Here is a 21,007-nt window from a genome sequence, read left to right as displayed (position 1 = left end):
GAACTGGATTTAGGGGCAGATACAGTAATGGCCTTGGGGAGATCGGGGCCTTTGATGACATCAGCAGACCTTCCCAACGGCCAGGCCCACTGGTGTGTTGCCAACAAAAGCTGCCCATCTGTCAACCAGCCAGCGTACAGCCTATGATCACAGACCATCACTGGCTGTGGCCGCACTGCAAACCGAGTGCATGCATGGTCCTCTGATAATCACCACGGAGTGAATTTGCAGTCCTGCGATCAGGGCTTTATCAATCAGCCCCTTAGACCTTATAAAAGGATATTGTCATCTGAGCTATAGTGCAATGTGCTAGCACTGTATAGTACTGTACATTATAATCTGAAGTGTGTGTATCAGATTAGAGCAGCATAGTTAGTATGAAACTGTATAAACATATAATCTTACAGCCATATATTGGAGATTGCATCTTTATTAAAACAGTCAAAGAAAATAACAAACCCTTTAGACAATGAATCATTTAAAATTAAAACCCATACAAAATTACAAGTCATTTGCTTCACTTAAAATTAAAATAAAGTTCAGCTCAATCCCATGTTATTTTCCAATATCCTCATACATTTATTGACACAGGCAGCCTACTAGCAGGACACATTATGTATTGTGGGCCTTATTCTGGTTCAATATTTCTGACAAATTCCTTCTTAGATGGACAAAACCATGTGCACTGCAGGTGGGGTAGATGTTATTTGTGCAGAAAGAGTTAGATTTGGATGCGGTTTTACTTCAAAGTGTAATCTATATTGCAATGTAAAAATAAAGCAGTCAGTATTTACCTTGCAGAGAAAGAAAATAACTCACCCACATCTAATTCTCTCTGCACATGTTACATCTGCCCCCCTGCAGTGCACATGGTTTTGTCCATCTAAGAAGGAATTTGCCAGAAGGAGTGAACCAGAATAAGGCCCTGTGTCTCTTATAAACACCAGAAGCAGTACACAGTATCCCTGAGAAAACAGCTACAGTGCTATGAACATTGGGGCAAAAGCAGGGAACACTCACTGGTAACAGAGAGTCATCTTCCTTCTCATTTCTGACTGGAAGGAATTCTTTGAAATTTGAAGCCTGCTCAGCAAATGAAATTTCCAAATTAATATCAGTCTCAGGAAGAGGCTCATCTTCCACTGGGCTTATCGAACCCTCTCGATTTTCATTTTTAAGAAGACCTAGATTATAAATGAACAGTTGTAGGACACACATTTCTATTACACGTTCTTAAAAGATATTCAGAACTTCAGCCCAAACAAGGCAGATAAGAGCAATTTGTGTAGTAGTAAGGCATAATAGAGTTCCAGGGTGGATGCTCAGCTTTATCATGATCAGATATGCACAGTAAGCTTTTTATCAAGATGTTGATTATATAACGTTTTTCTCTTATTTACATTTTTTTCTTATTTTGTATGAAATCAGTAATGTGAGAGAGGAGACCATGGTATAGATTTATTAAAGCTTGTACAAATTAAAAAAGTGTTGGTGCTGCAGATAGTAACGAATTAAATTCTAGTTATTTCTCTTTTTAAAATGGTTGTCCGAAACAGATTGGTTGCAATGGGCAACACCACAACTTGTCTGTTTTAGAAGCTTTGGTAAATCTACCCGAAGAGCAAAAGAATTATAACATCATAATAACACAAGTCAAGCAATTAATCAAGTTAATATTAGAGAGACATAGCATATATCCATTAGTTCATTAGATCATTTACATAAGACAGAATGTTTTCCTTTAACAAAGAAATCAAGAAAACTTATAATAACTGGTGATTGAGGAAAGTTTTGGAAGAAAACAGGTGAATATATAGTGAGATACAGTAACATACTAGTTGAAATTCACAGCAGTCATAAAAAAAAAAACATTAATTAATGAATTAATGCCTTGAAGAGATACATAAAAAATATAGAGAAATAAATCAGGGAACCAGCTGATAAAAACAGGGTAAGTGATCTACATGGTTTCATTATGCATCTATTTTAATGTTACTGTTCCCCAACGATGCATAGCTTACTCTTCCAATGTGGTGATAGGCAGCTACTGTGAGGGATAAGAGTCTGATGAGTTAAACTGGGAGGACCGCAGTAGGCATGGTCAGGAGATTAAGGGCGGTTTCACACACTTCACACACTGCGGCTGACGCCGGGCGGCGAAACTTTGCATGGCCAAGATGCCGTGCAGTACACAGTAGTTAACAATGGACAGGATTGTGTCCATTCACACGGCACTGTCACGGCCTGGCCGCCGGATGTCACCACGGGCTGTGGCCATCCCAACCATTGTAAACTTCTGTGTACGGCACGGCTTCTTGGCTGTGCAAAGATTCACCGCCCGGCCTCAGCCACAGCGTGTGAAACCGCCCTAACAGTTTATTTACCCACAGAAAAAAATATATATTTTGTTTGACACAGCAATATTTTTAAACCGAAGTTCACAGGTGACATGTGCAGTGACATCTAATGTAATATGTACTTGATGCAGACTATATGCAAACTATGGATATCAGGACTCCTCATCCCTGGTGACGACCAGCAATTTCCCTGCAACTCTGATAAGCTGCACAATCAGATGCAAGTGGCAAACGCAGGATTTTTAGAAGGGGGTTTCCAAATGTAATCTCCCATTCTGCAGCGCATTGGAGTAAGTACGGGAGTCTGGGGAAGCGGTAACAAACATATAAGTTGGTCTTATTATACACTGGATACTGTATGGAATACAGTATTAATATTGGTACTTGTTTCCTAGCACGGCCACACCGATTTACATCGGGGTGGTCGTGTCGGAAAAATCGGGTCGATCGCATCGCATGCGATTTGGTCGCATGCGATGCGATCGACGCGACCGACCCGATTTTTTGATTGAATGAAATGTAAATCGGGTCCCTGGGACCCGATTTTACATTGGATTCAATGTAAAATATTCCCAACCCCCCCAAATTTAACGGCGTAAACCACACCCCACGATAGACGCCAACCCGAAGCGTGGCGAGCGCAGCGAGCCCGCGAGGGGCGGCGGTGCGTGTCCTCCGACCTTTTCATTCCCCTACTATCTACGTCGGCGTGGAGTTGAGAATAGAATAGTGTGGCGAGCGTAGCGTGCCACCGAGCCCGAAGCGTGGCGAGCGTAGCGAGCCCCGCGAGGGGATGCGTATACCTGTGAAGTTATACGCGTGCGCTTGCCACGCTTCGGGCTCGGTGGCGAGCTGCGCTCGCCACACTATTCTATTCTCAACTCCACGCCGACGTGGATAGTAGGGGAATGAAAAGGTCGGAAGACGTGTACCGTCGCACCTCGCGGGCTCGCTGCGCTCGCCACGCTTCGGGTTGGCGTCTATCGTGGGGTGACGACGGGGACATCTATAATGTGAAATGGGTCATATTGGCCCATTTCACATTTTTCACATTTTCTCACGATTTCAATGTTAAAAAATATTTTAACATTGAAGCCTATGGAAAAATCGGGGGCATCGCGTCGGGACCAATGTTAATGGTCCCGACCGACGCGATGCCCCCGATATTTTACCTTTCCCGACACGATTTCAATGTTAAAATATTTATTAACATTGAAGCCTATGGAAAAATCGGGGCATCGCGTCGGGACCAATGTTAATGGTCCCGACCGACGCGATGCCCCCGATATTGTGTCTTAGCCGGCCAAATGGACCTGATTTCAAAGGAAATCGGGTCCATCGTGTGGATCGTGTACCTTAACTTAAAGGTACACGATCCATAAGATTGTGGCCGTGCTAGGAAACAAGTACCTTAATATTTAACAATTCATATGGTCTATAGCAGTGGTAGCCAACCCTAGCCCTCGAGAGCTACCAACAGTTCACATTTTCCAGACAACCCAGCTGCTGCACAGCTGCACTCATTAATCACTGACACATTTTAAAAGATACACAGATGGAGCTAATTAGCTCACTTGTGATTCTGTGAGGAGACCTGCAAAACATGCACTGTTGGTAGCTCTCGAGGACTAGGGTTGGCTACCCCAGGTCTATAGCAATGGTCTCCAACCTTTTTTGGGGAGTGAGCTAATCAAGACAAAATAAAATGCCTGAAGAGCTACTAAAAAAAAAAAATCTGCATAATACTCAAAAAATGGCCTTTACACATTATGCCACACACTGTAAAGCCCCTTACACATTATGCCACATACTGCAATGCAATGCCCCAGACACAATATGCCACACACTGCAATGTCCAATATGCCACATACATACCTCCCAACACTGGTGTCAGAGATGGGGCATCTGCGTTGGCGCCAAAATTGGAGTGCATGACCTACTACTGTGGTACTCCTGCGAGGCTACATCCCCCATTTTTTCCACTATGGGGGCACTCAGAGCTGCTGGCCATGCCCCCAGCCTCTCTGAATAGTCACTGTGCCATATATACACATGCCACCAGCAGTGCCAGTTACACAATGCCACCAATACCCACAGTTATGCCATAAACACAATGCCCCCCACCCCCAGCAGTGCCAGATAAACAATGCCCACCTGATTATGGTGATATTCTAAATAAATACTCTGGCGGTACTGTATGCGAGTGTCTATGGCATGTGCCAAAAATGGGTGTAGCCACATGGGGTGCGGCCAATGAAAATGGGCGTGTGATACACATATGCCGCTAATAGTGCAGTGCCAGATATACATATGCCCAAATAGTGCCAGATACACATATGCCCCCAATAGTGCAGTGCCAGATACACATATGCCCCCAATAGTGCCAGATACACATATAGTATGTCCCCAATAGTGCCAGATACATATATGCTCCCACGGTGCCAGGTATGCCCCCACGATGCCAGATATGCCCCCACAGTGCCAGGTATGCCCCCACAACTCACTGTTGTTGCTCCTGCTACCAGGAGGAGAGTCCGGTGTCCCTCTGCTGGCTGACCACCGCTGCCGCTTTCCTTCTGAGGGCAGGCGAGCACAGCACATTGTGCATCTCTCCTTCCCCTCACTTCCTTGTGACTGGGCCATCAGCAAATCAAAGCTTGTGGGCCAGATCCTGATTGGCTCCCAGCCCACGAGCTCTGATTGGCTGCCAGCCCAGTCACAGGGATACACAGAGAGGGGAAGGAGACACACACGATGTGCCATCCTCCCATCAGAAGGAAAGTGGTGGCGGACAATGGAAGGATTGGTGGGTGGCTGCAGTGGTCGAGCCACCTGTATCACTTCCGCGAGCTACCAGTCGCTCGTGAGCGACGGGTTAGTGTCCACTGCATTAGAACATACAGTGTCACGAATTCATATTATGTCACATTACAGTGTAAACACTGGTAAGGGCCCCTGTTTACCTCCCAATGGTGAAAAATGTATTTTATACCCCTTTCAGACAGTAAAGTCTGAAAATCCTGGCAAATACATTGAATTTCAAATGCTGGGTCATTTTGCAGAGAACAGCCTGACCCCCTTCACACAGAAGAACAAATTTCCGGGTTGAAAATTTCTACCCGGTAATTTGCTGAATAACACGGGTATTTCTTCTGTGTGAAAGGGTCAACATGGTCATAAATCCCGTGTCCTCGACCCTGGTCATTTCCAGGGTCAGAGACACAGGATTTACGAGCCGGGTGTGCCCTTTCACACAGAAAAAGGACCCGTGTTATTCACAAAATTACCGTGTAGAAGTGCTTCGCCCAGTAATTCCTTTTCTGTCTGAAAGGGGTATAACACATGTAACTTTAACAATAATGACCGCCTCTTACCTCTGGGCCCATAGCAGCTGCACTATGGTAGCTACAGTAGCATAACTATAGAGGGTGCAGGGGAAGCAACTGCTACGGGGCCCGGGTGCTATTTGTTTGCACAATGAAGAGGCAGGAGAACCAGCTGATTCAGCCTCTGCTCTCTCCTTTACTACCCCTCTGTGATGCTGCCAAGGCTCAATGTCATGATCTAGACCTTGTCGCCCAAAACAGAAAAGCTGTCCTGCTGCTGGGTGGGGTGGGATTAGGAGTTACAAAGCAATGCCTGTCTCAACCCAACCCTGCTCTCCCTCCCCTCTTTCCTCACTTTTCTGTCCTCTCTTTCTCTATTCCCTGCTCTCTACATCTCCCTTTCACACCTTTTTTCTCTATCTCCCTCCCCTCTCTCTTGCCCCTACCCATCTCTCTCCTCATCTATTGCCTCTCTCAATACCCTCCCCCTGTCACCTCTCTCTCTGTTGCTCTCTTTTTCTCTCCAGGTGCAATACTGTATTTTGCAAGTGCAAAAAAAATAGTGGAAAACAATTGGCATCAGTGTATGTGATATGTGCCTGTCACTAACTAGGGGCAGGTGCCATTGAAGCTCAAGATATGTAGAGTGCAACAAATGAGCAAGCTGTAACTCATTAACAGCATCAACCCAGTACTGTACCAGTGCCTATCAATTGTTTGGAAAATTGTAATACTGCATGCAGTGGATATGGTATAAACTACATCAGCCAGAGTAGTTCCCCATTATTAAGCATGGTGCAGAAGAGAGCCAACTCTGCATACATAAGCAGTGCAACTTTATTGCTTCCACAAGTTTTATTTGTGCAAGTACTGTAAGACGGACATTTTAAGTGCAAAGGACACTTGGCCACATCGCTCTGACGCTCGCAGAGGGGCAACTTGGTGGGACTGAAGCAACATGATATAAAAGGACACATCTGTAGATTGCACTGTGATGTACTGTGACAAAAGGAGATTTAAAATATGTGAGGTGTGAGATAGTTGAAGACATTCAAATATTTTACATACATTTTTCATCTTTGTCACTTGTTGCTTCACTTTTTTCTGTGGACTGAAATCCATTCAAATCTTCATCCTAAAATATATATGTACAAGGCAGTATTTAGGTTATATGTAGAGATGGAGAAATGTAAAAAAAAAAACAAAAAAACCCCACAGAATTCTGTAACCGCAAAGTGACAGTTGCTAAAAGCATAAACGCATTGTATAGGATTATCAAACTACCATTTTTTTGTAATTAGAGGTACAGTAATTGGCTTTTTAATGACCTTACACCTGTCATACTGGTAATTCACACTACAGTGTATATTTAAAACACAAATCCTAGAAGCAAGGAGGAATAGAGTATCGAGTCTAGTGCTGGCCACAACCAACCATAAGAATGGTGTCTGATAGAATTTCTGAGCAATTTGGCCCCACAAATAAAATGACTGTATACATAGATTACAATAAATAAACCAAAATATAGAACACTAAGCATTACCAGCACTTGCTACACTATTAAATATCACTATATGAATTCACATATTTTCCTAATGGATCACACGCAGACCGATTTGGCTTTGGATCATATACTGTGCAATTGATGTTGGGATTAAATGGATTTTTCAGTCCTGAATTTGAGGTTTTTGAAGATGTAAATCACTTTAATTCTTTTGGTGGCAATAATTCATGTGAACAATTGTAAATATGGGAGTATAATAAAAATGTTTAATAAAGCAACATACAGCGAAGGTTAATCTTCTTTGAATTTACAGTGATAACTTTCCTAAATCAAGGGATATATTCCCTAATAATTCAGCATATATGGGGTTTCTGGGTAAACAGTAAGAACTCTGTTCAAGACACTGAAGGAATCATTTACAGCCACACATGGTCAGCAGCATGTGCATACTTTGTCCTTTGAGCTTTCTGGCTGCCTGAACACATCCCGGACGTCAGGAATCTGATGGTGTTTGTTCTTTTTTCTCAAGGTCTGTGTGACAGTATCAATTCGTTTCTGAACAGCAGCTGACTGAGTCCTTGTCAAAGTAGACAGGAGCACTATGCTCTCCTGGGAGTCTGAGGAACACTCGCCAAACAAAATGGACAGTCCAGCTTCCTTGAGCCATTCCTCTTCCTGTTCCCCCTCTAAAAGCCAAAAAGGGGCAAATGTAAACACCTACAGTAAACATTATGCATTTAATCTAGACACTGGTAGTTAGAAGCACAGTATAGATTTCTGTTGATTTATTTATTTTACCACTTATCCAACACTAATGCATGGGATGTGACCACAGTCAGGTGCGCTTTACCTGACCGTACGTATGGCTGCCTCCCATGCATAGGTACCATCTGCTGCACACCCTGGGCCAGATGCACTAAGCTTCAAAAAGTTTTAAAGTGGAAAGTGATAATCAACCAGCCAATCAGCTCCCACCTGTCATTTTTCAAACTCAGACTGTAACATGACAGGTAGGAGCTGTTCAGAGATCAGCTGCAGCATGGGCGACTAATACTCCCCCTGACCCTGAAACAGAGGGAGAGGTTATCATTTGGCTCTGTGGATAGGTGTGGGTTACACCCCACAAACAAGAGTCATGGCTGGGGGGGGGGGATATGTTAAAAATATATAAAATGTGCACTGTTATATATAAAGACACATGGCAGGGTGAGGCGTTACAATACAGTGGGGTTGGGGGTGCACTGCCATTGGGCGCTAATACCAAAAAGGTGTTGAAGGGGAGATTCTGTGGGGAAGCTTTGCCATAGAGGTATGGACGCTAGTCCACTGAAGTAATTTCTCAATGGACATGTGGAGGTACACACACAAAAAAAAACACTAATAATAAATATTTTCTTAGTTACATTTTTAAATCTATTATAAAAATACATTTCAAACTTTATTATTTAAACAAAAATAACAACAATTTCTGACCCATTTTGGGGGAAAAAAAACAATGAAGTTCATAAAGAAAAAAGTGCCCTAGCTGCCCACACACTGATCAGCAATTTTGCTGGACTTTGACACGCTGTTCATTCCTTCTGAACCAAAATGCTGATGAATTTAATTTACTGCAGCCTGAAATTTTTTTTACCCTCCACTGTGTGCCATTGGACAGATGCCAAGGAATGCATCAAATTCTTGTTTTACAGGATATTATGAAGAAAATAACTGTAAACTTCAGAAAAAAGGATCAAATGATAAAAGGACATACTATACATGAGATACTGTAATTGCTAGCTTCCCTTATCCATTTCCATAACTGAAGACAAAACAAAAGCATTTAGTGACTTACTTCCCATTAGTTCAGAAGGAAATGCAAAGAATCTGCGACATAATCTTACCATCTGGCTCTTTAACAACAACATCTTGTTCCTGCTGAGTATTATCAGAGCTTGTCTTAATGTTTTCTACTTCTGTCCAGTAGTCATCCAGTGACAGTTCATCTAAGGAGTCTTGTGATCCTGAACGGTTGAATGCTACTTTATCTAGTCCAGGGTTTACATTTCCATGGTTCATCATATATTGCCCATATTTGCGACTGCAAAATAACAGCAACAAATAATCCAAAGTAAATACTTGCAAAATAGGACATTAATGACATATACATTAATCATTAATACAGGTCGAGTATCCCGTATCCGAATATCCGTTATCCGAATTATTCCGAAATACGGACATTCCAGAAAGTGAAAAAAAATTTTTTTTTTGCTCAAACTCACTGGGGACATATGTAACAGCATCACTGGGGACATGATATGTAACTGGCACTATATATGTGCAAGACAATGATTGCTTGGCATTCAAATTCAGTGCTGAGATAGTACACACATTTTGTTTCACGTTTTGAAACCTTGTTTTTTTAACAATTAAAATATGTTTGTGTGTATTTTATGTGGTAATAAAATATATTTGTGTGTATATTATGTGTTTATACAGCATAAATGCAAGATACTTCAAAATACATCATTGAAATATTAAAATATTCCGAAATACGTAATAATCCGTTATCCAAAATTCTTCTGGTCCCGAGCATTTTGGATACGGGATACTCAACCTGTATATACTTGTGCTTTTCAGTTTATCACTATCATTAATATGTACTTGTGCTTTTCAGTTTATCACTGCATGGCCTAATAAGAGGTCAAAATGGGCAGTTTCATGGTGAGATATGCTGCAAATTGTGTTATCAAGCCCCCGGTCTGTCACAGAGTTGGATTCGGGACTATGGTCTACTAACTCAGGCTATATACATAAAAAAAGGATCTAAAAAATAAATATAAAAAAAACTAATAGAAATAAAAATAAAATAAACTATACACAATATATTAAAAATACTCATAAGAAATACCCCTGACTAATTCACGTTTTCACCATTACGGTCAAATATGCATTTTGGTTAATCCAAAGAGTTCATACAGAAATAGTTTTAAGAAAATAAACTATTGACAAAATAAAATATTAACATAATAAATGATGTACATACAGCTCTTTGTTATTGTACTGTAAGGAAAATAAACATTGTTTGACAAATATATCTTATATACTTTGCCTGAAATCTCTAGTGAACCAAACGAATTTGCCATCTTTTTTATTATTCCTAATTAAGAAGCACTCATTTTAATGCAACTGTTAGTGGGAAATAAGTAATAACAGCAATACCCTGCTACTTTTAAATACTGCGCCACTTTTTTCCTAATGAGAATAATATTTACTTGAATACCGTACTTAAAATAAAGCATGTCCCATGAATGTATAATTATCACAGTACAATGTTACAGTTAATAGCGGTTAAAACCCTGTAACATACAGTATTGCAAGAGATATCCATGTGATAGATTGACCATCATTAGGGCTACATATACAAAAGGATGACAGTGAATATGGTCAAAAGTTAATAAAGTCGACATACAGTATCAACAGAAGTTTTTTTACCCATGTTTTTCCAATTTTGGCTGCATGTTGACCATATGGGGTCAGCCTATTGACCCTTTATCTAGACCAGGCATGTCCAGCCTGCGGCCCTCCAGCTGTTGTGAAACTACACATCCCAGCATGCCTTGCCATAGTATTGCTATTAGGGAATGCTAAAACTATTGCAAGGCATGCTGGGATGTGTAGTTTCACAACAGCTGGAGAGCCACAGGTTGGACATGCCTGATCTAGACACTGCAGAGGAGGTCTCTTGAAGATGGGATGTTGCCCATGGCAACCAGCCAGATATCTATAATTTTCTACAAGGTATTAAATAAATATATTATGATTGGTTGCTATGGGCATAGCTGACTTTTACGAGGAACATCTGACTTTTAATGGAACATTCAGAATATGGTTTGTAAATATAGACTATTATCTATTGAATATGACCTGAAAGCTACAACAAGGAAGTGTGAAAAATGCTCTTCCTTTCTTCCACACACTGACCATCCTTTTAGTCCGTTCTTGCTAAATTTTAACAGCTAATGGGGAAGTAATGCTGCAAGTAGATGGTTACATTCTAAAGAATTTCCTTTTACAGGAAATTTGCTACAGATTGTTACTGCATGGAACATATTATATGAGAACATGAGTATTTTAACAGTGTGTGGAATAATGAATTTCAAAAAGTAGTACTGCAGTTTCTCGATCTTTGTACTAGTTGTCCTGCTAATTAAAACGTGAACTTAATCAGTCATATGTACTAGCTGGGAAGTAGTCAAAAGGTTAACAAAAACATTCATAATGTGGACACCACAATAAAATTATATTAATATTGTTGAACTGTCAACATTAGGGCTAGTCTGTGAGATGGTTAGGTGTAGGCTATGAAGGCATCTTATGGTTAGGCCGTTAGGCGTAGGCACTAGAGCGGGGGCTTATGGTTTAATTAGTATGGATTAGGGATAGTAAGAAATACTTAATGGAACACAACAGGACTGGAGGTCTGAATGGGTAATGACTATTGAACAACCACTGAAACTGAAAGCTGCCACTGGAGCAGGTACAGTAAGTTACTATTGGGCCACCAGGATGAAATGTACACATACATTCTGTGTCGACATTCCATCACTGTCTGCATTATACATTGCAACATGGTCAATATTGACATTTTATAACCATGTCCAGTTGTATTGTGCTTAATAGCTTGCAATCTGCAGTACACCTGACTAACTGGCTTTCTATTTTTAAGTTCAAATGTACTGTAGGAATACCTGTTCATGCTGAAATGTCCTGAAAACAACCTTGAATGATAGTGAAAACGTGCAGGAAATTTGAGATTTGTTTGCACAAAAGCTGGTGCCAGCCAGTACAAAACAAGTGCCGCATGTAACCATAAAGACTGTCTAAATTGCCGGATTAAAAAAACACATAGGGCCTGATTCAGAAGTGGACATAGTAGTAATATTCATGTAAGGGGCTGATGTTGTTAGTTTGAGCATGTGCCTTAAGGTACATACACACTGGGCGATCTTGCTCAGCCTGTATGGATAACGATGATGGAGAAAATCGCTGGGCTGAAAAACCCTCAGTGTATATATACTGAGCATTTTTTGCCCCTCCCCAGGATTTTTCCCAGGCAGGACACTATGGAAAGCTGTCCACTCCCTCGCTCATCTGCTTATAATACTAACAGATGAGTGGCGGTCACTGGTGATGATGCGGGAGTGCGCAGCAGCGCTCACTGCTCATTGCTGCCCTGTACACTCTTGGCTTATGATTAAATTGATCGGCTTTCAGGTGAAAGTCGACCAGTGAGTACAGGGCTTAAGTCACACTGCTTGTGTGTCCAGATTTTTACTGCTCAAAGACACAGTACATATGCTGACTCAGGGGGATACATACAGATGACAGAATGTCATGATTCTGGTGGTCAGCATAGCAACGCCGGCATCCTTAAGGAGGGAATCCTGACAGGCATCAGGTAAGTATACTTAACCTCCCCCTGCCACCCCCCCCAACCCTAACTCTCCCTGCTAGTGCATAAACCTAACCATCGCACCCTGCCACCTTAACCTAACCTTCCCTTCTAAGTATCTAGTCCTAACTCCCCCCCTCACAGCTTAACCCCAAGTCCCCCAACTAGTGCCTAAACCTACCCCCCCTTCCCTGGCTGCATGCCAGTACTACCCTCATACCCAGGGGCGTATCGAGGTAGGAGCCAGTGGAGCATGAGCTCCGGGTCCCGGAAGATTACAAGGAGCCGTGCCTGAACCACCAGCTCGCCCGCTCCCAGCTTCCCACTGTGTCCAGGTGACGTGTTGTCCGTTGCTATTTTCAATTCACGTCTCCCGCTGGACCACAAGCACCTATTGGCTAGCAGTCCAGCAGGAGACTTAAATTGAAAATAGCGGCGAGGAGTTGGGCACAGCGGGGAGCAGGGAGCCAGGAATGGGCTGCTTCAGAGTTTAGTCCCACTTGGCAACGAGCAATTTCAGTCCCCCTTGGCAACAAGCAATTTCAGTCCCCCTTGGCATCGAACATGAAGTTCCTAGCAATGAGCATGTATATAGTAACTGTTTGTTATATAGTATGTAATGGGCATCATGTGTAGCCTTATGTGTAATTGGCATTACGGCATGTGGCTTTATGTGCAATTGGTATTACAAAGTTTGCTAAAATGTGCACTGGGCAATACATGTGGTATAATGTTAGCCCGTGCCCCCTTTTCACCATGCAAGTGCCCCGCCTACTACAAATAAGGGGGGAGTGCGAAACATGCCCTTGCTCCGGGAACCGTGGCACCTAGCTACACCACTGGTAGGTTAACATGTTCACATCACAACAGTGAGGGCAGAAAGCCTTACTGACCATGCTATATGTTTGTACCTTAGGAAGGTGAAAGCAGAAACTCGCTGTAAAAGCAGCCCACAGCTCCACCCTATGCTGTAACCGAACAGTTCCAGACACTGTAACATGCCTGTGGTAATCCCTGTTGCTAGTTCATTATGCCACTAAAAGGGGTGTAACTAGAACTTTGTGGGCCCTATAGTAACCCAGTATGGCCGTGCCAATTAAACATAAAATTCACACAATAGCATTATAAGTTAAAATGAAACTGATTGTGTATTTTTAATCATTAACCAATAACCTGTACCTAGATTTAGTATTTTATTTACCAGTTAATTAAATACCACACACATATTCTGCAGCTCTTTACAGAGATTATGTGAACATTCAAATCAGTCCCTGCCCCAGTGGAGATTACAGTCTATATTCCATACCACATGTACACACAAACATTCTAGGGTTAATTTTTTTGTTGGGAGCCAATTAACCTACTAGTATATTTTTGGAGTATGGGGGGAAACTGAGTACCCATAGGAAACCCACGCAAGCACGGGGAGAATATACAATACTCTGCACAGTTAGGGCCATGGTGGGAATGAAACCCATGAAATAGATATATATATATATATATATATATATATATATATATATATATATATATATATCTATCTATCAAAAGCCCAACAGTGAGATTACTGGAAGACGGGACCAGCACACCCTTTATAATCAATATAGAAAAAATTTATTGTGAACAATGCATCATATAATGAAAATCTGTATACTCATCCAAGAGTTAGCTGAAGACAGCAGCATAGTCAAATGCAAAGATAGCCCTGACGGGCCGTTTCGGTAACCAAGTACCTTCCTCAAAGGGATGCCCTTTGAGGAAGGTACTTGGTTACCGAAACGGCCCATCAGGGCTATCTTTGCATTTGAATATGCTGCTGTCTTCAGCTAACTCTTGGATGAGTACAGGTCGAGTATCCCGTATCCGAATATCCGTTATCCGAATTATTCCGAAATACGGACATTCCAGAAAGTGAAATTTTTTTTTTTTTTTTGCTAAAAACTCACTGGGGACATTTGTAACAGCATCACTGGGGACATGATATGTAACTGGCACTATATATGTGCAAGACAATGATTGCTTGGCATTCAAATTCAGTGCTGAGATAGTACACACATTTAGTTTCACGTTTTGAAACCTTGTTTTTTGAACAATTAAAATATATTTGTGTGTATTTTATGTGGTAATAAAATATATTTGTGTGTATATTATGTGTTTATACAGCATAAATGCAAGATACTTCAAAATACATCATTGAAATATTAAAATATTCCGAAATACGGAATAATCCGTTATCCAAAATTCTCCTGGTCCCGAGCATTTTGGATAAGGGATACTCAACCTGTATACAGATTTTCATTATATGATGCATTGTTCACAATACATTTTTTCTATATTGATTATAAAGGGTGTGCTGGTCCCGTCTTCCAGTAATCTCACTGTTGGGCTTTTGCTATATCTATATTGCCCTTGCACCCCGCCCATACAATTTTGGAAGTGTGCGTCTCCCTACATAGACTATATATATATATATATATGTTGCAGGTGGGAGACGCACACTAGCAGTAGACAATAGGGAGTGCCAGGTCATAAATTTAGAACAGTCTCTCTCCAATTGCATAGGGCATGCAAAATATAGGACCAGCACATCCAGTAAATGTAATAAGGCAGTTTTAATGACAGGCATTGTCATTAAAACTGCCTTATTACATTTACTGGATGTGCTGGTCCTATCTTTTGCATGCCCTATGCAATTGGAGACTATATATATATATATATATATATATATATATATATATATATATATATATATAATTATTTTTTTTTACTTTTTTTTTTTTTACTTTTTTTTTTCACAAAAAAAGGGGGGGTTGTGACCTTGTCCTGCGCTTTTTGGAAAGCAGCACTACTCTAGGGCCTCGCTGTTAATAGAGGTCCAAATGGAAAGAGATAAAAAGAAAGGTGTAGAGATGCGCTTGAATGTGTTTCACCACCAACAGAATTATCTTTTAAAAATTGAATATGTTTATTCCAGACAATAAAAAAGACATTTTTTATATAAAATATATAAAATACAGAAGTTTTCCAGTAGATATTTTCACAAGGGTGTAACGATTCCTGATTTGACCTTAGATGTATATTGGTCTAAAAAACCCTGAGGGTTTTTTAGACCAATATACATCTAAGGTCAATATACATACACACACACACACACACACACACACACACACACACATATACATATACACACAATACTGCAAGCCAAATTGTTTGGAGAGTTATTCTTCATGTGTGTGCCTTTAGTGTAAGTGGAAACATATAGGATCGAAAACAAATTAGCCTACTAAGGGTGGGATGTACTAAACAAATAAATGCGGTAAAAACCCTGTTTTCTGAGTTTTTACTGCATTTTGCAGGGGTTACACCTAAAGGGCCCCTTACATTACATCTGTGAGATTTTGTCAGATTTCACCCAATTGAGATGGATTGGGCCACAATTTATCTGATGTGCCTGTCTGACAAAATCTGATGTGCATGATGCTGTAAGACCCGATGCACGTTCCCGTGCGCATTGGGTCTAACCAAGAGATTGATCCTCCTGCACATAGGATAAATCTCAAGTCAATCAGGTCCAACTTGTCCCTCAGACAAGTTGGACAAGTGTAAGAGGAACTTAACTTTGCAGAGCTGCCCCGCATGGCAGCGCTCACTGGGAGAGTTGCCCTTTGCGTTGCTCATCGCATAGGTTAGTACATATGCGATGAGCATCGGTGTGGTGGGTGGCGGGATGTACCGCTGCTGCTTAGTACATCGCGCCCTAAATCTTCTAAAAATTAAGAGGTGAGCTGGCCCATAGCAACCAATCAAATTGGATGCAATAGAGAAATGATAGACAGAATCTGATTGGTTGCTATGGGTATCACCTCTTTTCTTTTTTAGAAGCTTTAGTAAATTGACCCTATAAAGCTGAAAGGATGGAAATGAACAGTAATATGGTACACTAACTACAGAGTTCACACTGCCTCCAGAAGTAACTTCAGAATAACTTTTGTCAGGAGCTCTATGGATTGGGTTTCCAAAGACCCACACACAAGTCTCAATTTACCATGCCAAACATCACCTGTAGTGGTGTAAAGCACACCCGCCATTGAAATTTGGATCAGTGGTAAAGTGTTCTCTATAGTAACCACGCTTCACCATCTGGCAGCCTGACTAACAAATCTGAGTGTGGCAGAACACATCCTGCCTGTACAGTATGTGTATTACCAGTGGTGAAGCTAGAGGAAGAGTAACAGTTTGGCCGGGGCCTCGTAATTCAAATGAATTAAACCTTATCATTACAGTACACAAGGACGGTTATTAAAGGCAATACCTTTTTTATGTTTTTCCCAATCATGTTCTCCTATTTAATAAAAGCATAGTTGCCTACCCTCCCGCTTTTAGCGGGAGTCTCCCGCTTTTTAAATCTTTCTCCCGGTCCCCCGGAAAGTCCCGGGATCCTCCCGGTTTTTCAGCCTTCTTGCTGAAAAATTGGACTGCGCATGCACAAAGTGCTGGGGGCAGGTGCCAGCAGCGACCAGCGCGATGTCATCATGACATACCTGGCGTTGCTGTCCTCTTAAATGTCAGCCGCCGCGGAGACTGGGGAGCGTGAGCGGCAGCAGCGCTAGCAGTGTGTGACGGCCACTGCAGGAGTCAGAGCTGGCAGCAGGGTGAGGAGAGTATTAGGTGCGTCTGGAGCGGCAGCAGTGAGTACCGCTTGCAATATATGTTAGTCATCGGATCCACTCCTAGTCCTTTTGATGGAGTTGCCCTCTCCCGGAGAGGGCAGCTGAAAAGTCGGCAACCCTGAATAAAAGGCTAACACTGCTGCTCACTTTTATAGGGGGAATTCAGGTGTTTTGCATGATGCTCTGTTCGGCACTGACATTACTATTATGATCAGTCATTTTCAAGGGCTTCTTAGCAAATTGTATAACATTTTGGGTAGTAGCATTTAACTGAGCAGTAGTGCTCAGTACAACGGGGCAACAATTCAGACCGGATCTCAAAGCTGTAAATTGGCAGGCCGGGCGATGATTAATAGACTGTGCATGTGTACTGCCCGTAGCGCGCATATGCTTGTTGGTCTGACAATAAAAGCAATAAAAGAATGGACTTCAAGACGTTAATTTAAAATGGAAAATGTTATTGACTAAACATAAACCACATTACATATACAAAATGCCATAGTGTGCATATAAAATTGCCATTACATACATAATATCAGCTGGGGTTAAATTGATGTTGATCAATAGAGATATACAATGTTCCAACTGAATAAATATTGAAAATAGTACCAATCCACAGATGAAATGGGTGTTGCGGAGGTATTCAATGTTATTGCAAAATGATATTGGAGGAGATGGGAGATGTGAAATCTTGCGTTAGATAAACGTATCTCTTGTATCCTCATAAGATGTTTGGAAATAACCAGGATTTTGTGGAGTCCTTGTGGAGCAGTGTCGAGTAGGAGTTAAAGGTATTTGTCTCAGCGACAACAATGGGTGGATGGTGATGCCAGTTGCGGGTAATGGCAAATCGGGGAAACGTGTTTCCCCGGATACACTCCGGCTTCCTCAGGAGCCGGAGTGTATCCGGGGATACAATTTCCTCCTAGTAGTTTTAACATAGGGGAGTGACTACCCTGTGTTAGCTGCTGATAACTGCGCAACACACATACAGTACTGTATCTTTTATTCGGTCTTGCAATAAAATCCTGCAAATTTTTGTTCACTGGCCATACGCAAGGTGATCGACAGGAAGCCAGTGTTTGGGGGGGGGGGGGGGGGGGTGACTGGATGTTTTCTGGGAGTGTCAAGAAAAGTGTAGCATGCCCCGATCAGCCTGTTTCTATTGCAGCAGCCGATTAAGGCCCTTATTCTGATCACTTCGCTCAGATACAAATTCGGGCAGTGTTCTGATGTTGTGCATATACGAATGCCTTGAATCATTTCTGCGCATGTCTGTACACTGGGAGTGAGCGAACTCGGGCCTTCTGAGTAGGGGGGTGGAGAGGGGTATTGCGGGCTGATCAGGGTCATTACCATATGGGCACGCCCCTGCATTTCATGGGCTTTCCCATGAAAACGCAGGGCGTGCATATGGAAATGTGGTCATGACGTGCATGTCTGGGGCGGACAGCTGGCTTAACCGGATGTCAGCTGCCCGCCCATATCCCTGCTTTTCTTTGCTCATATGTATGAGTGGTCTAGACCACTCCTGCATGGGCGAGGGCTTTCCACATCATTCGATGGTCGCTGACCATGGAATGGTGGGGCAAATTCCCACAGGCATCCGAATGGATGTTCACATAAAACATCCGTTCGCATGCCATCCAGCCGAATTGGTGCACAAATGGGCGGCACCGGCGATCCATTCGCTAGGCGTGGTTTGGTACATTGGCGTCGGCCCATGCACAGGTCTGAGCAAAGCCTAAATTTGGGGCTATGAACAGACTGCATACAAGGGAAAAATCATTCGATGGTGAACGGCTTCTGAAAGAAAATTGCAGCTAATCGCAGGCCTGTGATATTTTCACAAGCCCTTCTAAGCAATTTGTAGGCTTGCATGAGCTGCTATATCACTATGGCGGGCTAGCATATTCCTGACCACAGGGCTCTGTAGATAAACAGCCGTGTGGTCAGATCTGAATCAGGCCCTATATGGCCAGAGTCTTGCAATTATGGATTGTGCTAAGAAGGTCAGATATCTTTGTCCCACAATAAAACTTGTAGGTTCTGGCAGATCCAGTTGCTGGTGAAAAGGACTCCTGCTAGAGAAATGACAGAGCTTCTCTCTCTAGGGAAATCCTTTCCTTCTTACAACAGGGCCCTCATAGGAAATAATATGTATTTAATAAATTCTGGTATAAATGGTAGACAATGTCTAGGTCAACAATCAATAGGTCGACCACTAATGAACTGTCGTCATTAGCATAACTCCCAACATGGCCCATTCCAGGAGGGACAAATTGCTCTGCTCCTGGACATCCTTGCCAGTGGCAGTTGCAGAGGTGGGACTGCACCACGGTCAAAATTCAAATAGGGGAGCCACACCTGCCAATGACTCCCGGACTGTGGTATTTCGGGTGGCAGTTGTTTGGGCTCCCCTATATGAATTTTGGACTGTGCTGCAGCCCTGCAACGCTCACTGGCAAGGAAGTACAGATCATCTTGTCCCTCCTGGAATGTGACATATTGGGAGGTATGCATTAGGTTGACAGCTAAAAATGGTTAACCGTGACTGAATGTCGACACAAGTCAGAGGTTGACATGACCATGCTGCAATGAAGTCTATCCTCCATATTCCATGATTCCTCCACCATTCTGAAGGAGTACAGTAGAACATACACAAACATATCCACACTGTGGGATGTCCCCTCACTTCCCCATTTCATTTAGTCTCCCAGCACTAAAGCTTAGCAGCGCCGCTGTACACAGTGACAGCTGCCGACTAGCACACCCGATCTGTAACGGGTCTCCGGAGCTGGCCAAACCTCCTGGCAGATGACGCCCCAGGGATCCTGATGACGGATCCCAAGGCCGCGCCTCCCCCCGCTGTCAATCTCTGTACTGATGTAATATGTTAGTGGAGGTCAATTGGACCTCATTTGCAAACTTTTTGGCGCATTTTTCTGCTTTCTTAGCTGGTCCTGATTCTGTGTGCCTCACCTCTGTGGAAAACTGCCTGTGAGCAGTTGAAACAGCTGTCAGATTGAACAGCTTTCACTTTTTGCATGTATGTGTTTGCATTAAACCCGCTTTTTTTTTCGTTTCCTCTGTGCGAGTTTTTTCATCCAATTAAGCAAAATCCACCAGGAATATAGCCTGGTTCCAACAAAATCACACATTGGGTCTTTCCAGTTTACTTGAAGTTGTAATAGCCATTTTAGCCTAAGAAAGGTATGGCCACCTAAAGAGATCTCATCTAGGGGGTTATTCTAGTCCATTCTTTCTGACAAAATCCATCTTAGATGGACAAAACCATGTGCACTGCGGGTGGGGCAGATGTAACTTGTGCAGAGAGAATTAGATTTGGGTGGGGTTTTTCTTCAAAATGAGATCTATATTGCAGTGTAAAAATAAAGCAGTCAGTATTTTCCCTGCACAGAAACAAAATAACTCACCCAAATCTAATTCTCTCTGCACATGTTACATCTGCACCCCTGCAGTGCACATGGTTTTGTCCATCTAAGAAGGATTTTGTCAGAAAGAATGAACTATAATAAACCCCCTAATGACTTACCGTCCAAATTAAAAACTTTTAGTGACATTGTCTGGAGGAGGACCATTCCCCGTCCAGTACAGAGATAATAGGAATAGGTACTCTAATTGTACAAGGACGCATTAACCACTTTGTTATGAACAGTACTTGATGCTTTTGCATCCTGCTTCATAAAGCTGAC

The 21,007-nt window shown here is 42.3% G+C and overlaps 1 protein-coding gene across 1 annotated transcript in view; it reads right to left on the bottom strand.

Moving 5' to 3' along the window:
* The window catches only part of ARHGAP18 (Rho GTPase activating protein 18), a 109,065-nt gene that overhangs the window by 29,121 nt on the left and 58,937 nt on the right, over positions 1 to 21,007 (bottom strand). Inside the window, exons 2-5 of the mRNA XM_083176747.1 lie at positions 9,071 to 9,267; positions 7,638 to 7,873; positions 6,752 to 6,818; positions 1,021 to 1,184 (exon numbers count right to left, since the gene is read on the bottom strand). Coding sequence (XP_083032873.1) covers positions 1,021 to 1,184; positions 6,752 to 6,818; positions 7,638 to 7,873; positions 9,071 to 9,267 — 664 coding nt within the window. The remainder of the gene's footprint in view (positions 1 to 1,020; positions 1,185 to 6,751; positions 6,819 to 7,637; positions 7,874 to 9,070; positions 9,268 to 21,007) is intronic.

The sequence above is a fragment of the Crinia signifera genome, chromosome 3 (assembly GCF_055691185.1).
Source record: "Crinia signifera chromosome 3, ASM5569118v1, whole genome shotgun sequence".
Lineage (NCBI taxonomy): Eukaryota > Metazoa > Chordata > Amphibia > Anura > Myobatrachidae > Crinia > Crinia signifera.
This window is presented reverse-complemented; position numbering and strand designations above follow the sequence as displayed.